Below are 24,029 nucleotides of genomic sequence, written 5' to 3' on the forward strand. Positions count from 1 at the left end.
TGGTTATAGAAACTTGCAATTCTTTTTGCTACATTTCTGTCGTTCTACCTCGTTTTCGTTTCGGGCAATTTTTTTCCATCTCTCAATAATTTTAGTTGATTTGGTCAATAAAGAAGAGACAAAACAAAACAACATCAACAAACAAACAAAGCAAAACAAAAACAGTGAAGCGGTAAAATGAAATAAAATAAAATAATATAAAAAAACAACTATTGTGCTGGATCAAATACGCTAGAATTCCTAGAGGCATTCCGTCTCCTCAAACGACTACAAGCAAACTTTCTTTGTTTGTAAATCACGCGCATATTCACTAGAAAAAAAAAGAATCAGTCCTCGAGCGGATGTCGCGTAAAACCGATCATTTCGCTACCAGATGTGAAAACAAGAAAGTCATCATTACTTTCTTGTTCCTCGCCGTGCGACACAACTGTTGAGTTATTACTAACAGAGTTATTGCTTATCTTGCTAGAAACAATATTACATAAACCTTCTTTGTCGATGAACCTTTCACCATTAAAAGCAGTTAAGTTGCCTGGAGACGAAACTTCGCTGTGCGTTGGGATTGGAGAATCAGCGCCGACTTCTTGACTAGCTGTCTGATGGTCTAAACTGTTTGGCTCCTTGTGTACTTTGTTAAGGTTTGAATTTTCATATTTTGGAGACTTTGTTAGTCTTGAGGGTGAAATCTGTTTCCTGTTATTTACGAAGAAAACACATAGTTGGCATGTAATCATTGTACAGTGCAGATAAAAAGAGGAGAAAATAATGAATAAAAATAATGAAAAAAATAATAATAAAAATAACCATGCGAATAAGAATAGTTAGTATAATTACAATGATAATTGTCGAAAATAGAGCGCTATGATTGGCTAGGAGCTTCGCTTCATCCCGTTATAATCACCGGGCGGTGATTATAACATTGAAGGCTCGCAGTTTTCAAAATGGCAGCCAGATTTGTTGATGTTTCGGAGTCGGAAATTGATCAATAATTTTATTTTCTCGAGTAATGATCAATGTAATTATACTAAAACAAATAGTCGCCTCAGGCGACGTGAATATCGGCGAATAGTAACCTCGACTTCGTCTCGATGACTATTCGCCGATATACACGTCGCCTCCGGCGACTAATTGTTAATTATAACGATAAAACGTCAATAATGATAATGATAATGATGATTGGTTAGGAGGTGCAAGGTATTTTGCAGTTACTTTTCCTAACCTATCGTTTGACATAGCAAATAGCCTGAGCTTTCTTTGCACAAGCCAAAGTCTCTCTTCTAGGAAGACAGGACCATCAGCCCAACCTTCTTATGTCTCAAATGAATGCAACCCTCACAACCGATGAAAAAGGCCGTTTTACAGCTGTCTGTTCAGTGGCCTGGGCTTTGAACCGAAGCGAGGCTGGGGTGACCTTGTTATAATACAAAATTTCATGCTTTTTAAGTGCAAATCGTTCGAGGCCTGGTTCAGACGCCATACTTTTCATGGGCCGAACCTAATTGAATAAGTTCGACTTTGGAGCGACACTGGCGCGACATCTGATTCAGACGGCAAACCGTGTGTCGAGCCTAAGTTAAGTTCGACAAAAGTTCGACAGACTCTGTCGAACTTAACGCTTTTGTCGCACCAAACTAAAGCTGCTGTACCAAATTGACTCAGATGCCGCGCTTTTGCCGCACTTAGTTCATCCGTTAGGTTCGGCATGTGAGTGGAGCGGCGTCTGAATCGGGCCTTATTCCTATACTAACACTGTCCGTTTTCCCTCCAGGACTGGGCACAAAACCGTATATTATCATGGGATTATCAACACAAGATCTACATAACCAGAAAGAGTACACCTAGCATTACAAAATCCTCAATTTGTTGTATGCCAAATATTGAAGAAAAGACATCCACAAGAAAACCTCAAAATTTACAATGGATTACCGGAAAGGTAGTCCGGACGGCCATATTTTTCTCTGTAAATTTTGGACATTTTCAATGGGGGTATTTCGTTCATTATTGGCCCGATCAATAGCAAACTTGAGGATTGTGTAAAGATCAGTGATCTCTTGCGGGACTTTGAGGTTGCTGTGTTGTTTGGCCCATAATTAGCGAGCTTGCGCAACGACGACGGCGACGAGAACGAGAAAGGCAAAAAGCAAGAGGTTTAGATTGACATAACAACAACTTTGCACGTGCATCACGCTTTTTTGTACATTTCTTAGCCGTCATTGCACGACTACGACGTGAAAGCGCGGGAAAACAAGGCAATAACTTTCTTTTTCTTTCCTTGAACTTTGACACAGTCCTTTAGAATTCAACTCCAAAAACATTTGCCAACATTTGACGAATTAAACGAGATAAAGTTCGAGGCAGCGCGGATTCACTTTTTTCAGTGACGTTCTCGCAGCCGTCTCCGTCGTTTCTGCTTAAGCTCCCTATTAACGGACACGTACCCAACCGTACTCGGTTTGAAACCACAAGTAAATCCGGCTCTGTGATAGTACCACAGTACGTTATACGGTTCCAGTAAAATTAATGCCCGTGAACAGGTGAAAACCACGACGATTTGTATCAAAACCAGGTCAACTTCATCCTCGCTTCTATTCAAAGGCCAGGCTACTGAGAACAGAACTGTAAAAGGGCGTTTTCGTTTTCTCTTACCGTTTAGATTTCAGATGAGAAAGCGCGGAACTCAGTGCTCCTTTCGCGTTGTTTTCGCCTTGGCATCTTGTTTGAAAATGCCGTGAAATGTCATCCAAGAGGCGACTTTGAGGCAACTCCGAGTTTCTCACCCCTACATCATCTTTTAGTTGTTGGTTTTCCTTCTCCAAAGAATGCAGTCGATCTAAATAAGAGTTCCTTTCACTTTTGACAATCTCCAGCCTTTTAAGTAAACAGTCACGCTCTTCCTTCGCTTGCGTGACAACTTCCCTCAAGAGTAACCAATCACAGTGCTTGTTGTTTAGATCAGTGTCTGAATCTTTTCCAACAACACTAGAAAAGTTGTCACAATTTCCGTCACACTGCGTGACACTAAACCTTTGCGCAGGATTTCTCAGACAAAAACCTTCTTTCATTCTTGTTTCGTTCAATGCTTCTGAAGACTTTTCAGCAGCGCTTTTGCACAAAATTTCCTTCCTTAACTTCTCTATAGTCTGCTTAGCTTCATCGTGTTTCGTTTCTAATTCCATCAAGGCCGCGAGGGCCTGATTGCGCTCCATAAGCGCCTGATCGCGTTCATCTGTGATATCCCGGATCTTTTGTCTCCAGGCGAGCGCGTTTTCTCCTGCAGGGTTCTCTGACTGGCAACTGAGTTGATCACTCTTAGATTCTTCAGGATCCTAAAACGAGTCATTAATTGAAGTTAGACCGGGTTATTAAAAATAGCCTTTGTCTCAATCCTAGAAGTGGAAAAGAGATGTAGAAAATATAACACACCGTACATCCTCTATTAAGCCCACCCTCTCAAGTAAGCCCCCTCCCACTAATAAGCCCCCCCCCCCACCCCTTTTCAGGGGAAGAAAGTTAACAGGCCCCCCCTCCCCTCCCCTACTTATTCTTCACTAAAAAATAACGAGAGACTGTATTAATCAATCACGACTGTAAAACTTCGTGTGGACTGATCAAGGATGGATCTGATTCTGCATGACCTCAAACCTTCTTGTTCTTGAGGTTCTGCACTTTGTATTCTAGTTCTTTATAGAAAACCGGTGCTATCGTTTTTTCTAAATTAAATAAACCCCCCTGTCTTAAGCTTCCCACCCCTCAAAAAGGTTTGAACTAAATAAGCACCACCCCCTCTCCGCGGGGGGGGCTTATAGCAACACTTCCTACACTACAACTGTAGAAATTCAACGACCAAATGTAATTTAAAAGCAGTATCCATTGTTACACAGCTCCCGATCCCACGATTTCTGCACAGGTAGCTCATAATTCATGGATTCGCGCCCTGCTCTACTCGAACATTCTTCCAATAACTGCTAAAGATAGAAACCTAACTGTGAGCTTATAGGCGATGTTCACACTACCGGATAATTCTTACGACGGCACACGGTACAAAAACCATACAAGGTAGGGCTTTTGTTCACAAATAGGAAACGGAGCAAAGCCGCGCTGCGCCGCACCCAGCTAGAGAGTGGAGTGCCAAATTTCGGATAGTTTGAACAGGTATTCAGACCGTAGCGGAAGTGACAAACGTGGAGAGACCGGAATCCACTGAGCCGGAAGTAAATATTCACATTTAGTGCATCAGGCCCTCTCGGCCAACTGCTCCGGCAAGATGTCGACTTTTTCCAGTTCATACTTTACCGGACAGCTTTTGCGAGTACAATAAATTCGTATCTATGCTTTGATATTTAGTATTGATTTTACATAAGCCTCACCACTGTCCCTCAAATTTTAAACCAATTAAAGCTGAAATCAAAAGCAAAAAAATGGATCTTTTACCCTGCGAGCATACAGAGTAACGAACCAACTACGTAAAAGACAAGCCACGCGAACAATTTATCTAACGTTTAAAGCTATGCACGAGATAAACCTTTGCTCACAGGTTATTGATATTAATTTTATCCAGATTGAACAAAAAATTATTTTCCTGTCACCATACCTTTGTTTCGTCGGAAAGGCAGATAGCTTTATTAATAGGAGCAATTCCTCTGTAGACATACTGTTGCCCAAATGTCGAGACCCTAACCGTTTTCTTAGCAATTAAACGGTTTCTAGGCGTGGTAAAGGCAGATAGTATCATCTGGTGGCATTCCTTATAACTAAGATCGACGTTGTATTCCTCTTTGAAAGCTTTGACTACGTCTTGAACAGGTACAAAGGACGTGTCATCCTGAACATAGCGCGATACAACCCTGAGACAAATAAAAAATGAGTGCAAGTTATGTTATGGTAGTGCACAGGTGATGTAACGCGAGACGATTAGCAACAACAACTTTTAGCGCAGCACAGCGTTGCAACATTGCTGCGATATTGTTTTGAATGGTTGCATTATTGTTTCAACGTTGCACCAATGGTGCCTAACCCTGACCCCAAACAATACTGAAACAATTGAAAGAATGACATGTCATTGTTTTCTGCGACCAATCAGGAGAGACCTTACGAGCGGCTCCTCAACAACTGTTGCAAAGACGTGCTTCGCTAAAAATCGTCGTTGCTAGTCGTCCCGCGTAACATCACCTTAAAAGTACCCTGCAATGGGTGCTTCGATGCGCGCGAGATTCCACCATTTTTGTGGATAGAAGCCTACCTGAGGCCAGTTGTTTAAAGCAGGAATGGTGCGAAATTTTTTGTGCCTGGTCCCCAAGCGGCTTTGTGCTCATTTATCGGTTTTAATAGAACCGGTTTCCTTCCTCTCCATTATATTCTTAGAGAGAACAAATCGGTTCTTATAAAAACCTTAAAACGGACATAAATCAGTTCGGGACCATACAAGAAAGAAGAAACTCACAAATTAAGTAAGGTAATCCATTTTCATTTAAGCCTTCACCGGCTTGTCATGTACATACAATCGGCGACAAAATTGTTGAGACATTGTACTTGAATAGGGTAGTTTCGGAGAACAAAGGAATCCGCACCCCTCCCCTGTCCCCTCCATTCAAAGTTGGGGTGTTTGTTGTTTTCTATAGGCAGCTAGAACAAGGGCACAACATTGCACGGAGGGGATGGGGGAAGAAAGCTATATTTCCTCCTTTTGAAGTTAATAAAACGTAAAAAAGCCCAGTTTTGGGCGAAGTGTCTCAACTCATTTTGTCGCCGATTGTAGGTTAGAGAAACAGACAATTTTTCCCAATACAAATTCGTATATTTCGAAGGTTGGGCTACCCGTGATGTAAGTTAACGTAAGGTAAGATAAAGCGAAATGAAACTATATCGATGACGAAAGACTCTGTAGTCCACCCAGGAATACGCTCCCACGGCGTCTTTTTCTGTTCAAAATGACCAGGAAATAATAATAACTTATTATAGGAAATTAAAGCTCCATGAAATAAAGGTATTGGAGATTAACCGGACTTAAATTAACGCGAATTTAATGGAAAACGACTTTCGAGTAAAGAAAATTATCGCGAAAGAGGAGGTAGAATTTCATAATAAAGGAAATTAACGCGATTGTGCTGGCCGAAATCATAGGAGAAGATATTGACATCACTTCTGACAGCGACAACGAGACAACGATGAAGATGAACTCGAAATATTGTAAACCTTCGCCTTAGCTTTTGTGAAAGATAAAAAATAAAAGGTAAATGGAAAGAAAGAAAGCTTGTAGTTAATGTTTTTTAGGTGTCAAGAATGTCTGGAAAGGTTCCAAAATTAGGGTTAAAATACTGGAAATTAAGAGCGCGGAAATTAACGCTGCACTTAATTAACGTCGCGGAAGTTTACGCGCAACAAAGACGCGAATTTTAACGATTCGCGTTAATTTCATGGAGTGTTAATTTCCAATAATAAGGTAAAGAATGCAATAATAAATAAATTAATTAAATAATTTTAGCATTTAAGAAAAATTTGCGACGAGGTAACAACTTCGTCTTGAACAAACGGGACTTACCATCTCTGCATAGCAACGCCATCTATCAATAATCCATTCCCCTCAGTACATTGATTGTCATAGCTGTTACACGCATTAAGACATGACAGTGCGCCATCAAAGCCAGAGACAGACTCTGGAGAGCTTTCACTGGGCGACACGCTTTCAGCTACTTCTAAAGGACTTGAATGACAACGTTCGTACGACGTGTTAGGGTGGAGGCAGAAACTGGCTAATGTATCTTCACTAACGGGTGATGATGGTGTCTGGGAGGCCGGGTTTGATGGTGTAACAGCCAGTGGTGTCCAGTTTTTGGTGGGGGTAGCTTTGTGACTTGTTTGTGCTGTTGAAAGATGGTAAAGCTGGATAGTGAGAAATGGTAATTAGAAAGTAATGTAGAAGTTGCGTTATGACCTCTAGGTTTATAAACTACGAGGCAAAACTACGAGGCAAAGTGCAAAACATTTCTTTTGAAAATGAGCTTCATTTACACGAGATTGTGTCAATGGCTTCGCACTTGGCCTCGCTTTGAAACAGAGGCTTAAGGCAACTCGGAAATCGCCTAGTATTTGACTTATTCCCATTCTTCTCGCAGTTTTGCACCTTAAAAAAATGACATAAAAGCAATCCTAGAAAGCAGCTGAGCAGACAGCTATCGACCGCTAAATCCCGCAAGCTACGGCTAATGCGATCCTTTAGGTAACCAGCGAGCAGTTGCCACTTCGCAGAAGTATACCCGATGTCTATAAATCCTTTTGCAGCAAAAGTCATTGAAAGAACAGTTTACAACCAGATCTATAATATTTATTCAATTTCCAGTACGCTGTCAGGGTTGCTATCTGTTTGCCCAATGAAAGTTGGGTTTTTGATTTTAATAAAGGTGACTAAGGGCTTGGTTGATTGACTGTATTCCAGAATAAGAATATATGGAATCAATTCATTAATTTCATTGCAATATCTAGAAATCTGCTCGAATTATTCTGACTAATATAGCGGCCAAATGGTCCAAAAATCACGGTACAAGGAATATGTCACAAAACGTTTGTGTATTTTAATTCCGGAATACGATCCATTAAACGCACCCTTAATTCAGTAGTTTTTCTAGATCTAAAGAAGAATCTCGACTCTGTCGACTCGACAATCCTATCCTTTTATCAAGGTTTAATACAAAGGTTATGTTGTTAGAAACGTCTGTCATCACTGGTTCAAATCCTGTTTGGAGCTTCGTAAGAAGAGGATGTTTTCTGAACGGTTGTATCCCAACATAGGCATTGAACATTAAACTTGCCACGGCATTCCTCAAGGTACTATCCTCGGTCTTATTCTCTTTAAACTTCATATGAGCGACCTGCCAAACTGTCTCTCTTACAGTATTTTCAAAACAGGACGAATATGCCAACGATACGCCTCGAACATTCTGCCAGTAATATGTGCGCAAGTTTTAAGTTCGTACATACCTGGAGTGTCTGAAGGAGTTCGGCTGAGTTTTCGTCTTATGTTAACATAAATCCAGCTATTAGGTTGTCAAGAAAGAAGAACTGAAGCTGATTTCGTAGTTTCTGATGCACAGTCTAAAGGCGAACGAATAATTGCTAGACTCCTCTCTCTCTTGGGAAAAGGGGAGTGGGGGGGGGGGTTACTCTTTTAAATTTCCTTAGATGACTGTGCCGATTCTCGCGATGGAGAGATTTAGAAAACGTGATTCTCAATGCTCGTCCACAAGTATCCGAATAGATTTGAAAACGAATATTTTTTTCCTCTGTTTTCGAGAAAATACGTGTCCAAAAGTAGTGAATCTTTTTCGCCCGTCCACATGAAAATGCTAAAACAATGGACATACAGTAAGATAACATCACCAGAGAGCTTTAGATTCTAAAGGTGATGTTACACGAGACGATTCGCAACGACGATTTTCAGCGGTTAGGGTTAGGGTTAGGGTCGCAACATTTTTGCGACATTGTCTTGAGTAGTTACAACACTGTTCGAAACATTGGAACGCTGTGTTGCGCTAAAACTCGTCGTTGCGATTCGTCCCGTGTACCATCACCTTAAGACGAAGACGATGACTACGAGAACGAGATTTTCTGAATACTAAGTAGTACGCGCGTGCGAACCTACGCCATTTTGGCGGGAAAATTTGGTAGCCGTCGTCAGTCTCCTACAAGTTTACGCCAGAATGTCGTAGTGGCGAAAACAAGTTATCGAATGTTAGAAATATCGTTTAGCGTCGGGAGAGGGCTTCACCTCCTTCAACGAAAATAAGACCCTGTTTACAAGGAGGGAGGGTAACCCTGGTGCTACATGCAGGGCTACCCTAGCAAGAGGGTTACCCTAGCACTAGCACATTTCTTCTTGTTTACGGGGCAGGTAGGGTTACCCTAGCGCTAGCCATACCCCTACTGAGTGCTATGGTCACCCTACCTGCCTTGTAAACGCTCTGCTTGGGATAACTCGCCTACCCGGGACAACTTTCCTCCGTCATACATGACCAGTAATCTTAACAATTTGAACGGAATTATCCAATTTCTGAGCCAAATCAGAAACACCTGAACGATATAAGGTATCTTCTATATACGATAATAATATTTTCCCGTTTTTTCGTTAACTTAACGTGTTTTCCATAGAGAACTTCAAGTATTATTACAAATCTTGTAGGGTAACCCTCTCTCCTCTTAAACAGACCCTAAGTGTGCTAACTGTGGTGGAGAAAAAGTACAATGAAACTTTCCGGGGTGTCTATTTTACAGGAATAGGCGAGAAAACTTAAAATGAAATGCCGTCTTCGTGGTCGTTCTCGTCCCCGAATCTAAAGCTCTCTACTTACAGGGCATGCACTGTATTGTGTATGACATAAACATCGTCCGTCCATACGAATACGATAAGCGGGAATTTTCAAACAATTCCACTCATACTCTGGGTGCCAGAGGCTTTTCATGCGCGGTTTCCGGTTTCGGTCAAGTCTTAAAAAGTAACCCGCGCGAAAACGTCCGAACACGTGTCGGTCTGCGGCCGACGAAACGAAGTTCTCTGTTCACACGCGAGAAAAATCCTCTGGTACCCAGGGTACTCAACTCGGGGACCGTTTTCGAAACCCGCCTCGTTTGTGTCCGAAAACGCCGTTTACGTGTAGACGGGCCCTTACACTCTTGTTGTTAAGTCATGTGAGAAATAAGCGTGCGAGAAGGAGAAAAAAATAATAATTCCTGCCAATTGAAATTAAACATGCAAATCCCTAAAAAATTATATTTCCAAGGATACACTTTTCTGTGATGTTCTCGTCGCATTTGTTTCCGTTTAAATTCCACCCTAGGAAAAGCCTTTTTCACGCGACCTGTCAGGACTGTATCGCGGAGATCCAACACCTTCTGGAGCTCTGGACAATCGGTTAAATGCCGATGCACAACACTGGTCAGAAACTCGATCATTTCAATGCGGTCAATGGAGTGCCCCGCGCACATTTCAAACTCTTCTCGGAGAGCAAAAACTAGGATCTCGTCAAGTTTTGTGTACAACTCTTTCTTCTTTTGCAGTATTATTTGCTGCTTCGAATCTGCGGAGGGAAAATCATTTCAATTACAGTGCAGGCGTAGAAGGAAGGAATTTAAAGCAATGACGGAAGGACTTTTTTGGGGGGGGGGAGGGGGTGGATGGGAAGGAGGAGGATGTCTTGAGAAGGATTAATGTTGCCGTTACAGTATACAGTACTTTTTTTAAGGGGGACTGGAGGGGGATGGTTTAATTTACGCGTGTTTTGGATGGTAACAAGCTGGGGGGTAAAAAAGTTTATGAATGACTAAAAAGGTTGAGAAAGATTTTTTTCATTGTTTGTTAAAGCTAGTAGTAAAAGAAACAAAATTATTTGATCACTCAAGCGCACATGTTGCATAGAATTGATCAATAGATATTATTCAGGTATGCATGTACTTATTTCATATGATTTGATCAGCAAAAAAGATAGAGTTATATTCATTTCTAATAAAACAATGGCCACTGGTGTAGAGAATTTGAAAAGTTACTAATTAGAACCGTGCCTATAAAATTTAAGTGGTCACATGTAACAAGAATCTCTCTCACATGTAATGATCAACAGTGATTTAGTGATAAAACAGAAAAAAACTAAGCAAGTAAAAAGTCAACGTTTTAGTGTCATATATAAAAGTAACCCCATTATCAATACTATGCAAGTACAATGTACTAATAAAATGGAACAAATAATGCAAATGTATTTAAAGCTAGAGTCTCAAGCAAACTAATAAAGGCAAGTTAAAAAAAACACACTTTAGCACGAACAGATCGAGTTAGTTTGCACGTTGAGAGATGGGTTAAACTGGGGCATAAAAAGCATCTCTTTAATGAGGCACTCGAACTGTAAAATGCAACACAAAATTTGACAAAACACCTACTTTTTCTGCTCTTATTTAGTCTAATAATACAGAAAAAGAGTAAATGTTTAACTTACGTTTTTTCTTCCATTCTCTACTCTCTTTTGGTTCAATTATATCAACTCTGTGAATATTTTCTTCAGAAAGGACTCCCACAGGAACTTCTAACACTGTAAAGTAGGAAAGTCATAATTATTTATTTATTTGTATTTAGACAGCTTGAACTAAAAAAATTCCAGGCTGCTGGAGAATCTAAAGGAAAAGTAGGTTATCAGTGGTTATAAAAACAAATTTGCCATGATCTCCCTAAAGCTAATGAATCATTATACGTTTCTGGGAAACTGCCCACCTACCCCTCCCCTAATAAGCCAACATAACACTAACTTCTCACTGAGGGCAAAATATTGCCCTCATAAAGCTAATGAATCATTATACGTTTCTGGGAAACTGCCCACCTACCCCTCCCCTAATAAGCCAACATAACACTAACTTCTCACTGAGGGCAAAATATTGCCTCAGGAAGGGGTAGGTGGGCAGTCTCCCAGACACATTTAATGATCCTTAATGGATAGCCAGTCACGTAATCTGAAATAAATTTTATCACTTATAAAAAAATGCATTATCTTAACAACAATTCAACTCCAACAAAAAATAATAATGATAATGCAAATTATTTGAGGTTATTTTGCTTTGGAAACAACATGTGCTTCTGATTGGTTGTGCCGTGAGGGAAATTTGCCTCATCCATTTAGATCCTCAGTACTTTTGCAGTTGTTCCTTAGATGCTATGTCCCAGGGAAACAATGGCTGGCCTCACAAAATGTCACTAAGTTAGCTATTTTCTCGGGCTAGACAGAAAATTATTTTATCAATTAACCTTATAAAGCAGTACGTACTTTCTGCTGGCCTACAGATTACAGCAGTAGATTCATACTCCATACCAACACTGCAGACACCTTCCACTTCAGCCATTTCAGATGAACACCGAAACCACTCACTGTGAAGCAAGATACCAGTAATACATAAATTCAAGAACCAAATAACATTCATTTTCTGAGAAAGTTCGACGTAAATTTAAAGTAACATTTTAGGCTTTAATGACATTGGCTTGCACAAGACAGAACCTTTATGGAGTACTTGCAGTTGCCTTAATGAAAATGTTTGAAACTGGCAGAATAGAATAAAAAACTTTAGTAATGTACGTGTCAGAGCCGTATAGTGTGGGAAAAATCCTATACTAATTTGGGGACACAATTTATAATTAAATAATTGGAATTACCTATACAATATAAAAGTAAAAATATTTAAACGACGCATAATATATTATACTCTAAATTAATGATAATCTAAAATAACTGAGAGACAGGTTGAACAAGGAGAATAAAATTTACAGTGTACCTGTCAGACTACTGTAATCACTCTTCTGATTGCCATTTTAAACCAGATGATTTTCACAAAACATTGAAGAATCCATCCTCTAGTACGCTTCCTAATATTAAGAGCCCACCCACTCTGCTAACTCCTCTTAACCCTTTTAACCCTAATATCAAAATTGGGATTCTCATTTACTGTCCCTATACTTTTTCAACAGAAGTAGTGGGGCGAATTTGTTAATTTATCAATTATACACATCTTCCCTGATCATGTACTCAATTCTCATGACCTCTCTGTTTTCTAAAGCATTGATATAATAAGGAGATATTTCACGCTGATCACTCTTAAGGGTTAAATAGTGGGATAATGCAATAAGGAAATGGAGGTGTAGGTGGGCAAGTGGCTCACAACTGAAACTCTGGATCCAGGCTTGAAACCTCACCTGTTGCGTTGGTTCCTTGGACAAGAACCTTTACTCCACTTTGTCTCTCTTCAACCAGGTGTATAAATGGGTACCGGCAACATACTAGACGGACTAGCTTCCTGTCCAGGGGGAGTAGCAATACCCCTAGGCATGCTTCATACTAACGAAACTTTCACCTTTCCTTTTAACACCTTTACAATAAGGAAACCTGTTTCTTTCTTTTCTTTAATTAAGGTATGATTTCTATGATGATTTTTTTAACATCAGCAGGATCTTACTTTGTCTTGTGGGATCAGTTATTCCAAATTATTATAGTTTTTGTCACAAAATTATTATATGAGTTTAAGCAAAGCTGTCTTAAGACATTTTCCTTCACTTAGAGTGTCCACAGCCTTTTAAATGTTCACAGCTAAAATACACACTGAGACACCAATAGCCAGAAATAACAGGCAATGACTGTGTTAATGACTAGCATAGGAGCTGATGTCCTTATGAATAAAATATGAAAATGTGTCTAAATATTTTTAAAATGCTTGGGGAAAAAATAATGCAAGATTTTCTAAATTAAAACTCTTATTTATACTGAATCATTTTATTAAAAGAGTGTAGTGTCTGGAGAATTATTATAGCAGTTTCCTTTCAACGCTTTTCAGATGGAATATTATAATAATAATGCCCTTTGTCCAGCTAAATGACTACATGACAGGTGCTAAAACCTTGGCTGTCTAAAATTCATGAATACTAATAATAACTTCACATGGGAAATATTATAATGATACAATGATTCCTCCGCAGTGCACTCAAAAAGAAAAGGGAAAAACTGGATGGAGCCATAAATAAGAACAGTTCATGAAAGGAAAGGAAAAAGAACAAAAGAAACTTAGCGGAGAAAAAGGAGGCATTTGATTACCGTTTATTTAGAGAACATAGCCTAAAATCGTGGTTGAAGACACCCATCTAAATACACGATTTTCCTGACACTATAAATCAATTTCCAGGATATTTCAAACGATATCAGAAATGATTTGATGTCGCATAGAAGTTTTAAAAATAAGAATCATGGACCGCGTTGGCATCGATTAAAATCCTTAAGCCCAACTGTCTATTTAAAGGGCTGATCACTGAATCGACGCGCGCTCAGATCAGGTGTCCTTGCGTTTTATGAGAGAAAACATTTTGCGTAGAATGAGGATTTTTATCCCATCTTACCTTCAGGTAGAAAAACTCCTTCCTTGTTCAAGTTAGAAGTACCTGTTATAAGCTCGGACCCAATAAAATAAATGCTTTAGGGATAAAAAAAGCCGGCTTTCCCAAGATATAAAAGTAGTGTCTGCGGGCACAGATGTTTTTGTTGTGTGGCACATGCGTTGACACACAGTACGATTTGTTCCATGGGGGCTACCACTGACGTTTGCTAACCGCGGGCGTAATGTTTTCCGTGACGATCGTGACGATCATAAGAGTCCATTCATTCCATCTTTTGCCGGTATAAGTTCGGATCCTCGCTCTTGATAAACTGTCCTGAAACCTTTGCAGCCATGTCGTATTTGTACACTAACTGGAGAGATCTTGAGGTGAGAATGTAAGTTTTGCTCGTTGCAAATATCTGTTGGCTGGATCGATCCGCTTCGCCTCAATTTTGGCGGGGCTGGCAGACTGTATGGCTTGGCTGATCATTGTGGTGAATCGTGATCGAAGCTTTAAATCGCGATTTTGTTAACCACAATCGTGATTTAAAGCTGTTTGCGTTGCATGGACATATTTTTTAAAAAACTACACCGTACGTCCCGTTCGTCTACATCGTAGTGAGGAGATGAGACCATGTTCTTCCTCGTTTTGTTTTGTTCGTTTGTTTGCTTGTTTTTTTTTTAAAGTTAATAAAAATCCATCAACACTGCTGGAAAGAACACATCAAAATTAGTAAAGCCGCCAAGTTTGGAAATGATATCTTGAAATCTAACCAAGATATGGCTCCGCAACTTAACGGGATTTTACTGGGGCAGGTTTATGACCCCATATTAAATTACTTATGCTCGTCCCAGACATAACAACAATGGATTCCTTGTCAAGAGATAAAAACCTTTGGAAGGTTTTACTGACCTAATATCCCTTGGCGTTTGTACAAAAAATAAAGGAACAACTTGACAAAATCCATCAAAGCCATAAAACCTCATAAAATCATTCTCTTTATTTAGGAAAAAAAATCAAAACTCATTTTCTCCTCAAATAGAAAAATAAATTTATTTGAGATTCTTGATCAAACAGTCATATAATAAAAAATGTGAGTAGCTGCAATATACTTTATCCATGTAAGCTATAATACAGACATGTAATTTTAAATTAAAATCATACTTACAAAACTTGTCCAGGGGCTCTCCTCGAAAAGCCCTGCAGGGTTTGCTGAGAGTTTCTGCCCTATTATATTTTAATTTTAAGACTGTGTAATCATTGTATGTAAAAAAGAGCAAATAAATTGATTGATTTATTGATTTATTGGTTGAAAATAAATAACAATAACTAAATAAATAAACAATAGAAGTAATAATGATAATAATAATAGTAATATTAATAATAATTGCTGCAGCAGTTTAATAACAAGATCTCCACAATGGAGCCATATAAGGCTGCTTCCCCATCAAACAGAAACATAATATTCACTTGGATAGTTAGAAGGTCTTTACATGTAAATGCAATTTTGATCAAATCTTAGTCACATTACGCTGTCATGTTATATATTTTTTTTGGTGGGGAGGGCAGAGAGGTTGGGTAGAGGGGTCTCATTGTGAAAATGTCCCAGTTAAAAATAATGCCTATCTTTTCTTGTTTTATAAGGGTAACTTTTCATTTTTCGTATTTTTCATTCATTTGTGGTGGAATTGATGGTACCCAATTTTCTTGTTTACTGTACATTTATATCTGAAACAACCAGCCTCCTCCTCTCAAAAGTCAAATGATTGTCCTCATTGCAGGGGGATGGGACATGCAATGCCTTCTGGGTTAGTGTCCATCATTTTGTCTTTTTTTGGACAGAGATTACTTGCCACCAAAAACTTGATTAGCTCTGCCACAGGCTACCCAATAATAAAATTAAGCTGATTTTAAAGTCTGCCACTATAACCGCAAGTGACTAAATAAACACCTGAAAAGAGATTTCAAATGGAAATCACATTTTTATGCCAAATACATTAAAATAGAAATTATTTATTTGTTTTGAAGGCTTGGCGCAGTGAAGGATTACCTCTAACTACTACAAGTAATGAAGCAGCAAAAATGTATGATGCTACCGTAACACAGGTTGGTTGGTTTGTGTGTATCATTATAAAATGACTGATTTCACTTGTAATTGTAATACCTTTTTTATTTTCATTAATGTTTGGTTACTTAAGCTGACATAAAACTATGAAGAGCAGAAAGCTGATGATTTGGAGTCAACATTTTTAAACAAACACCGTCGAGTGGACGGTGTCAGCCTGCACATTCCCCTGAGGGTGGGGTGTAGCTTGCAAATAAAGATCTCTTAATGGGACAGTCAAATTTGTTAATTGTTGCATTAGGAAGCACATGAAATTGTGTTTAGCATGTGAAGCTGGTCCATTGTCAGCCTGGTTAACACCAAACACGGAATTTTGAAAATCTTGACGGGTCTCAATCTCAAGATTCATGGATCATCTAATTTTACCCAGTCCCCCTCAGTTTCAAACCAGCAGGCTATGACATGTACAGGTCTGTAAAATGCACGCACATATTGCTTTCAATGGTGTCTGCTTTTCAATAGGGGTGTTGCCTGGCAAGAAAGTTTGGGACTCACGGCATTCATGTTGGCATAATGGAGGGGTTCTACTTAATATAACTTGCTGTATATTATTACACCTTGGGTGTACTGTAGATTGGTAAAGTACAATATGATACATGTACTAGTAATATTAAAAAAAAAACTGATAATGTTCAACTGATCATATTGTAGTACACAGGGTGGTATGATGACTCTACTGTTGGTGGTATTGAGGGATCAATTTCTAAGATGATCGCAGCTGATCCAACTTTTGGTGAGTTCAATTAACAAAGATCCTGCATGATTGTTGTAAATTGATAGCCGGAGCTCGCAACTTGACAAACTGTTTATTAAGTGTAATGCTACACTACCATTTCTAGTGGCTTTAAAACGTTACACTGTAAGTTCATTTACATGCTGTAATTGTCATTATTACTTATGTACATGACTTAATTTGTATAACTTTTATTTATTTATTTCATTTCATTTTTGATTTTGACCTCCCTGTCTCCTTGTGTACCCTGTACACGTACATGTATGTGGATCAACCATAAATTCTACCATATTATATTTTTATAGTCATTCATTATTATTAGATTAGAAAGACAGAGAACTTTTAAGTTGAATAAAGCCTAATATTCAGTCATTTTTCCTCTTGTGTATATTAATCCCAGAAAGAAAAAAGAAAATAATATAAAAAATTGAAAGTGTGGAAAATTGTGTTGGAGTTCCCAACTGTATCAAATGCCCACTGGTATTAACCATAGATCTGCTCTTCTGTTATGACCATTGCAGAAATGGTGGGGGTGGGGGAGGGGGGGGGGAGGGAGCAGGCAGTTTCTGAGTTCCTATTATACATGCCTGACGTGTAACATGTAGACAATTTTTATATTGATTTTTATCTGCAGTCCCATATCACCTTTTTTCACCACATGCACATGTTTTTCACGGATAACAATCAATAATTAATATTTTTCAGTCATTCGGTTGAACCTTTTTTTTGTTTCAGTAATGGGCCATGTACTATCCTGCGGGTTGGATCTCATATCATCTGGCATAGGTATTCACGTAAATCAGGATCTGAAGAGTAGGATGGATACACTACAATCACTTGCCACAGCAGCAAGCAGCATCACTAATAGAGAAAAGCTGCATGTGAGAGCTGTACAAGAGTGGGCTGAAGGGTAGTTTGTGTTTTTTTTGCCTTTTGATTGAACAGTAGACCCCAGATAACTTGAACCTTCAAGGGAAATTGAAAAAAAAGGTCAAGTTATTGGCAGCTTGAAGCAAATAGCCGGAAGTAAGAAGAAAAAAAAACAGTTTTTTATACTATACAGTAAACGTTCCAATCACATTTTTATTATAGAAAATAATGCCGGGCTTGACATTAATGCTCGCAAACTCGGAAAATGCGAGTGATTTTGAAAATCTGTGAGTGACAAAAATATCCACTTACAAATGTTTGCGAGTTAGAGTCATCCATGTCTCCCAACAATTTAAAAAAGGGAAAGAATTTGCTACTGGTCTCACCAGTTTGCTAGAAGAAAAAATGTTTCTAGCAAAACTTTGCAAGTGCAGTAAAAAGTTAACTTCAAGCGCTGAAATGTTTTTAAACTTGGTAATGCACTCCTGCACGTTTTTTAAACAGTACTTAGAAAAAATACCTGTAAAATTGCCTGGCATTACAGGTAAAGTATCAATCGACACTTGTAATCCTTTAAAAAAGTTTGCTTGTTTTTTTTTTTCTTTTAGAAACACAGCACAGGCATGTCTAACGTGGGAAGATATTTTGGTGGAAAATCCAACAGACATGTTTGCACTAAAAATGGCTCATGATTCATATTTCTACATGGGTTACCAAGAGCACATCAGAGATTCCATTGCCCGTGTACTTCCTCACTGGAAAGAAGGCATGCCACTTTATGGGTGAGATGGTTTTGTTTTATAGACTTACTAGTCTCCCCTGAGACTGTTCTTTGTCTTGTCACACAATGTGACAAGATAAAATGGCTGCAAAGGAGGCTATGACTTAACTTGACACAGAGATGCCCAGTGGGGTAGGGACAAACGAAAAGTGTTCCCAGGGGGGTTAGCCTGCAAACCCAGATGTATTTCGGGTCATCCTTTTTGGATGGAGAGAAGCAACGACCGGAAATAACGTGTGTTCACAGGCTAACAGCTAACAGGAGGTAGGGTTCAAGAGATTTTTTGGTATCCCCTTTATGTACTGACCTTCAGAAAACAAATTGAGAAATAAGAATCCTAGGGAAAAAATATCAAGAATTGTTCTTCTACTTCTACATGTGAGATATGCATCATGCATTCTGGATTACTGTATAATTTATTGGGCTCTCTTGGGTGAATAATCAATAATTTCAATCAAGTTAGAACCCACCTTGCAAAAAGACTGGGTATGCCCCTGTCAATTGGGATCATAGGTCCCATGCAACAGAAACTATAGGGGCGGTAAGTACTATTTTCCTAGTAGTTCTTCTACATGTACAGTGTATGTACCCGTAACCCCACAAGACACAACTAGGTCACTCTCTGGGCAAAGTATTAGCTATAAGAAACATCAGTTTCGACTAAATAAACGTTAATTTGTCTCATTTATACTTTAGTTACTCACATAGCAGTTGTTTTTTGTCTTTCCTGTTCGTTTTTCTCCCATATATCCCTTGTAAAAGACGAAAAAAATGCATCGTTCGATTCAAACCTGTTCAAACTGACCGCCAGTATTTGATTTAGTCTTGGTAACCAAGCCTTTTCTTCAAATCCCAGGCGCGGGCGCTAAGCAAAAAGCGTTATATTATTTGCTTAGGGATCCTATGATCAGACAACGGCGACGTCCATGAAAACGGCGTGATTGTGGAGGCACAGCAAAGAAATTTACAAAGAAGCGTGATACACGTTGCAGAGTTGTTATTTTGCTGATTAAACCTATTGCTTTTTAGACCTTCCCGTTGCCAGTTTCGTAAGGTCCCGTCGCAAAACGTAATTCACACCCCGGTTAGTAACGTCTGCAAAGCAGCGTCGTGATCCTTGTTCTAGTCCCCCAACGGACCCAACGAATTACCGGAAATACGTTTCGTTTTTCCTCTCACTCTGATTGGCAATCGACAAACAGGCTAACCATGGCGCATGCTCAAATCCTGATACTCAGATGGGGGCCTAAAACAAGGATTCCGGCGCTGTTTCGTAGACGGACTTAACCAGAGTTTAGTTTCGTTTGTGGCGCAGGCTAAATAAGACAGGTAAGGGAGGATTTCCAGGGTCTCGTAGCTTTTACGTTAATGCATGACCTTTCATAAAATTAATTTCCTCCATTTTATTCACCCACGTAAGTTGTACCCGTACAAGTACATAAAAACGACACGACAGGGGAAATGCACCCTTATTTTTCTCTTATTTTGTCTTTGTTTGGTTCTCCTTCCCCGGCCTCTCTCACTGGTATACTGTATGTAGTTACTTCCCATCACAATGAACAGACGTTTTGTATAAACGGTTTGTGTTCTACACCACCTTAATTTAGATTTTATCACTCACAGGTATCTGCAAGGAATGTATGCCTTTGGTCTTGTAGAAACAAACTTTTACAAGGAGGCGGAAAAATATGCTCTTAAGGTAGAGTTTAAATCTCCAAGGCCCAGTTATGTAAACGGAGTTTAGCAAGTATTTAACAAAACCGCGTTCTAAGCCATTTTCAATGATTTGCTTAACGCTTTTACATGATCTATCGTGAATAATTTCAGTAAAGCGTATAGCGTAGACTGGAAAAGCTATTTATTTAGTATGTAGTTCAAACTTTCGAGTCTGTCGATGAAATCCTATGGTATGACCATTCAAATGAAACCTCTTGAGTGGTACTCTCACATGGTACTATTTATTTAGTATGTAGTTCTAACTTTTGAGTCTGTGAATGAAATTCTATGGTGTGACCATTCAAATCATTGTAAAACCGCTTCAACAGTACTTCACGTGGTACTATTTATTTAGTTTGTAGTTCTAACTTTTGAGTCTGTGAATGAAATCCTATGGTATGACCATTCGAATGAAACCTCTCCAGTATTACATTCACGCGGTACCATTTGTTTTGTTTTTTTCAGCATTTCACAAAATTAAATTTGGAAAAGTGTGTCGAATTTGACTTCGGTCACTTTCTACTGATTTATTGCCTTTGTCAATGCATTGTAGGCCTTGGAACTGAATCCAAAGGACTGTTGGAGCACTCATGCCGAAGCTCATGTGATCGAGATGGAGGGACGACAAGATGATGGGATCAAATTTCTTAGCAAGACAATAAATGACTGGACAGTACGATGGTTCTTCTTTTTGCATTTACACTTGTTTATGATAAATAGTTGTTTAGCCTGGTTTTCACCTGCAACCAAGCCGTCGGGGACGTTTCTGGATACTCTTTGTCGCGAAACGCTGGGAAGAGTTGGCGTACAAAGAGGGACAGAACTGGACTAGAGTCGTTAGTGATCCATTAAAAGCAGAGTGCCGATTCTGTATACGACTCCGTCACTTTCGATCTAGCGAAAACTAGACTGTCGTAGTCACAAGCAGAAAGGACAGACATTGTGATTGGTTTTAGTATATTTGCAATTCTGTTTATGCCCCTTCAGGCTACTTTTATAAGATCGTAAACGAGGGAGTCATTTGCGGAGGAAATGTTTTGATTCCTGCGTTTTTCCTGGAGCCTTGACAGAAAATCAAAAATGGGAGTCAGCAGCCGAACTATCATAGTTCGGCTTACGACTCCCATTTTCGATTTTCTGTCAGTCCTAAGTGCTCGCACGGTTCATCCGATTCCCTTGCTTAAAAAAACCAACCGAAATATTAAAAGAATAAACTCTATTCCTTATTGATAGAAACCAATTAACATACTATCACGAATTCTCCAATGGGATTGGCTGTGACATGCTTTTTATTGAGCAAATGGACAGGAGGAGTCCTTACGTCACGTTGCCATGGTAGCAAAATTTCCGGGTCTCAACAAACCGTGGTCCTGCAAATATGTCAGAAAAAAAACGAAAAAATTTGACAAGTATGACTTTCTTATGCATGATTAAACTCAAGCACAAAACGGTGGCCAATACTATTCGTTGGTCAATGGTAATGTCTGTCTCTGTCAAGAACGATTGTGGAGATAGAGATTTTGCTACCATGGTAATGTGACGTCACACTTCGATTCCCATTTTCCCTTTCATCTATTCAGCAACAGATTGCACTATACCATCCGAGTCGCATGGTAGCCACTGGCTTTCTTTGTTTTTCTTTTAGACTGGAGCAATGTTAGCTTGTCACAATTACTGGCACTGGGCTTTATACCACATCGAAAAGGTATATGCATTACTTGGGATATACTAACTGTGGACGGTTGTTTTCGATGTCATCTTGAAAGAAAGAAGATAAGCATTTAAAATGATGTAATGGTGTTATTTTTCTTGCCCCACTTCGTCTCATGCTCTCTTGCCAGGAATTTTGCCCCACGTGAATGTTAAGCTGCAATTGGCTCTCAATTACACTCAAGATACACCACAGAGACACTGTTAAGGGACGCATGCGCGAAACTCACTTAAAAGCGCGTGTTGGCAAGCTAACAAACTAACTGTAATTTCCAAGTTATAACAACGTTTGTTTACAATGTTTTATTTTTCAGGGTGAATATCAGGCTGCGGTAGATATATATGACGAGGAGGTACAGGACAATTTTAGCCCATAATAGTAGACAAATTAAACATCCTTTGTTCAATGCGATAAAAAGGTTTCATCGACAGGTTTCTCACCCGTAATTTCTGTTAATTTTGTTCATTTTTGTATTGTTTTTGAAAGCTGATATTTCCTTTTGTATTACAAGCAAAGAGCTAAAATGCAAAGAAACTAGTTACGAAAAATATACACGTCAGGTGTTGTAGTTCTTGTTTTTAATCTCTCATGTTGTTTTTTGCACAATTTTTTCTTTCTTTGCGTCAATTTTTGTACCAAACTAAACGAGGCTAAATAGGTAACCTGCATTGTCAGCAAAAAATTTCCACTTTACATTACGTTACATTACATTACAGACATTTTTTGAGCACATCCCCATCTTGGTCTTTTCAGTGATCAAATAGGATATTATGGAGTAAAAATTAAATACTATAGGTAAAACCTATTCACAGAAATCGAACAATTATATGCATTTGAATTGGATTAAAATAACTAACTACATACGATATAACTCATTATATACAATACAAATTATTCAACTCTAAAAATTAAATTATTGTTGATATAAAAGTTCGTTCGGAAGATGATTTTTTAAAGAAGAAAGCGGGATTCTTGCATAATTTCAAGCTTGAATCGAGCTTATTCCAGATAGATACCCCTCTACAGTAAAAGGTTCTCTGTCCCGTTGCATCTTTAAAAAAGAGAAATCTTTAGTTGTTGGAAGTTCCTGGTTGTGCGTCCAGATACGCTGCCTCTTGTAACGAACTTAGGTGTTAAGTATTCAGGCGCGTAAACCGTGGTACACTTTGTTTGTTTTTCTGTTTGTTTACGTGTCTTTTTCTTTGAACACGTTATTTCTGTCATTGCTGTTTAAGGTTGGCAAGCGCTGTCATTCCGGGGCCATGTTGGATTTGGTAGACGCCTCATCACTTCTTTACAGACTTCAAATGGAAGGTTGGTGTTACTGTGGCACACTCACTGCCATGGCGACAACAGCGAAAACGTGATTTCTAATGTGGAGTCTACTCTCGCCTTTTGATGAATAGTCCTTTTCAACAGTGATATTCTTTATTTAATTTAATTTATAAGGCTTATCAAGCCTCAATATTAAGCTTCCAACTGTCCATATCAGTGGTCCATTACCCTTTTTATGCAGGCTTGACTTTAGGTGATATAATAAGTGTCCAGATAGTTTTGCCATTTTATGTCACGGCCCTCTAATACTGTCATTAGGCGTTGATGTTGGCAACCGCTGGAAGGAAATTTATCACCTCTGGGAGTCACATACAGATGATCATATCTTGGTAAGATCAATCGTCTGTTTACACTTATTTTAACCCATAGATTCATGTTCACACGAGCAAATTTGGACAAATTTAATTGCCCTTCTACACCACGCGGCATTTGTTGTTGTTGTTGTTGTTAGAACTAGTTTCCATAATCTCCAGAAATTACTGCTTTTGTGAACAGTTGACACTTAAGAATAATGTGACAACCTTTTACAGGCCTAGTCGTAGACACGATCCATCCTTTTTTTAAGTTATGGGAATCTTTTTGCGAATCTTGGGTGTATTTGCCACCTAAAATCTGGGAAATGTTTCGGATATGTGCTCAAGCACGAGAAGTATTGTGTGATTTTTATATTCGAGAAGGTCTGTTCGTACCGTGCCCTGTAGGAATGGGAGGTCTAAGCTACCAAATGTATACAAAACAACACCTTGTAACACTCAAAGAAATCTTCGTGACAAACTTAGTCTTGTCCACAAAAAGCGGAAAAGTTTTCAAGATTGCCAGCCTGTCACGGATTTTGTTGTATTTTTTCCAGGTTTTTAACGATGTTCACATGTT

General features: G+C 38.9%; 2 protein-coding genes across 2 annotated transcripts in view; one reads left to right on the forward strand and one right to left on the reverse strand.

Moving 5' to 3' along the window:
- Positions 1-326: 326 nt before the first annotated feature.
- LOC140945693 (uncharacterized) lies at positions 327-14,031 on the reverse strand. Its single transcript, XM_073394726.1, has 9 exons — positions 13,907-14,031; positions 11,796-11,896; positions 10,977-11,069; positions 9,776-10,067; positions 7,975-8,030; positions 6,539-6,860; positions 4,592-4,844; positions 2,647-3,326; positions 327-693 (listed from the first exon to the last, which is right to left on the reverse strand). Exons 2-9 carry the CDS (start codon positions 11,869-11,871, stop codon positions 327-329), a joined length of 2,139 nt encoding a protein of 712 aa, XP_073250827.1. The 5' UTR covers positions 11,872-11,896; positions 13,907-14,031.
- Positions 14,032-14,127: 96 nt separating this feature from the next.
- The window catches only part of LOC140945700 (tetratricopeptide repeat protein 38-like), a 14,095-nt gene continuing 4,193 nt past the window's right edge, over positions 14,128-24,029 (forward strand). Inside the window, exons 1-12 of the mRNA XM_073394734.1 lie at positions 14,128-14,271; positions 15,914-15,991; positions 16,662-16,743; positions 17,479-17,653; positions 18,222-18,395; positions 20,018-20,093; positions 20,664-20,783; positions 21,756-21,815; positions 22,135-22,173; positions 23,057-23,135; positions 23,415-23,485; positions 24,007-24,029. The exon at positions 24,007-24,029 is cut by the window's right edge and continues 72 nt beyond it. Of these exons, the coding sequence (XP_073250835.1) occupies positions 14,236-14,271; positions 15,914-15,991; positions 16,662-16,743; positions 17,479-17,653; positions 18,222-18,395; positions 20,018-20,093; positions 20,664-20,783; positions 21,756-21,815; positions 22,135-22,173; positions 23,057-23,135; positions 23,415-23,485; positions 24,007-24,029 (1,013 nt within the window). The 5' untranslated portion in view covers positions 14,128-14,235. The remainder of the gene's footprint in view (positions 14,272-15,913; positions 15,992-16,661; positions 16,744-17,478; positions 17,654-18,221; positions 18,396-20,017; positions 20,094-20,663; positions 20,784-21,755; positions 21,816-22,134; positions 22,174-23,056; positions 23,136-23,414; positions 23,486-24,006) is intronic.

The sequence above is a fragment of the Porites lutea genome, chromosome 8 (assembly GCF_958299795.1).
Source record: "Porites lutea chromosome 8, jaPorLute2.1, whole genome shotgun sequence".
Lineage (NCBI taxonomy): Eukaryota > Metazoa > Cnidaria > Anthozoa > Scleractinia > Poritidae > Porites > Porites lutea.

Coding starts and splice junctions, on each gene's coding strand:
- LOC140945693 (XM_073394726.1), bottom strand. CDS start 11,871: ATGGCTGAAGTGGAAGGTGTCTGCAGTGTTGGTATGGAGTATGAATCT. Junction 11,070..11,795: donor AATCTGTAGGCCAGCAGAAA/GTACGTACTGCT, acceptor CCTACTTTACAG/TGTTAGAAGTTCCTGTGGGA. Junction 10,068..10,976: donor TAGAGAATGGAAGAAAAAAC/GTAAGTTAAACA, acceptor TTCCCTCCGCAG/ATTCGAAGCAGCAAATAATA.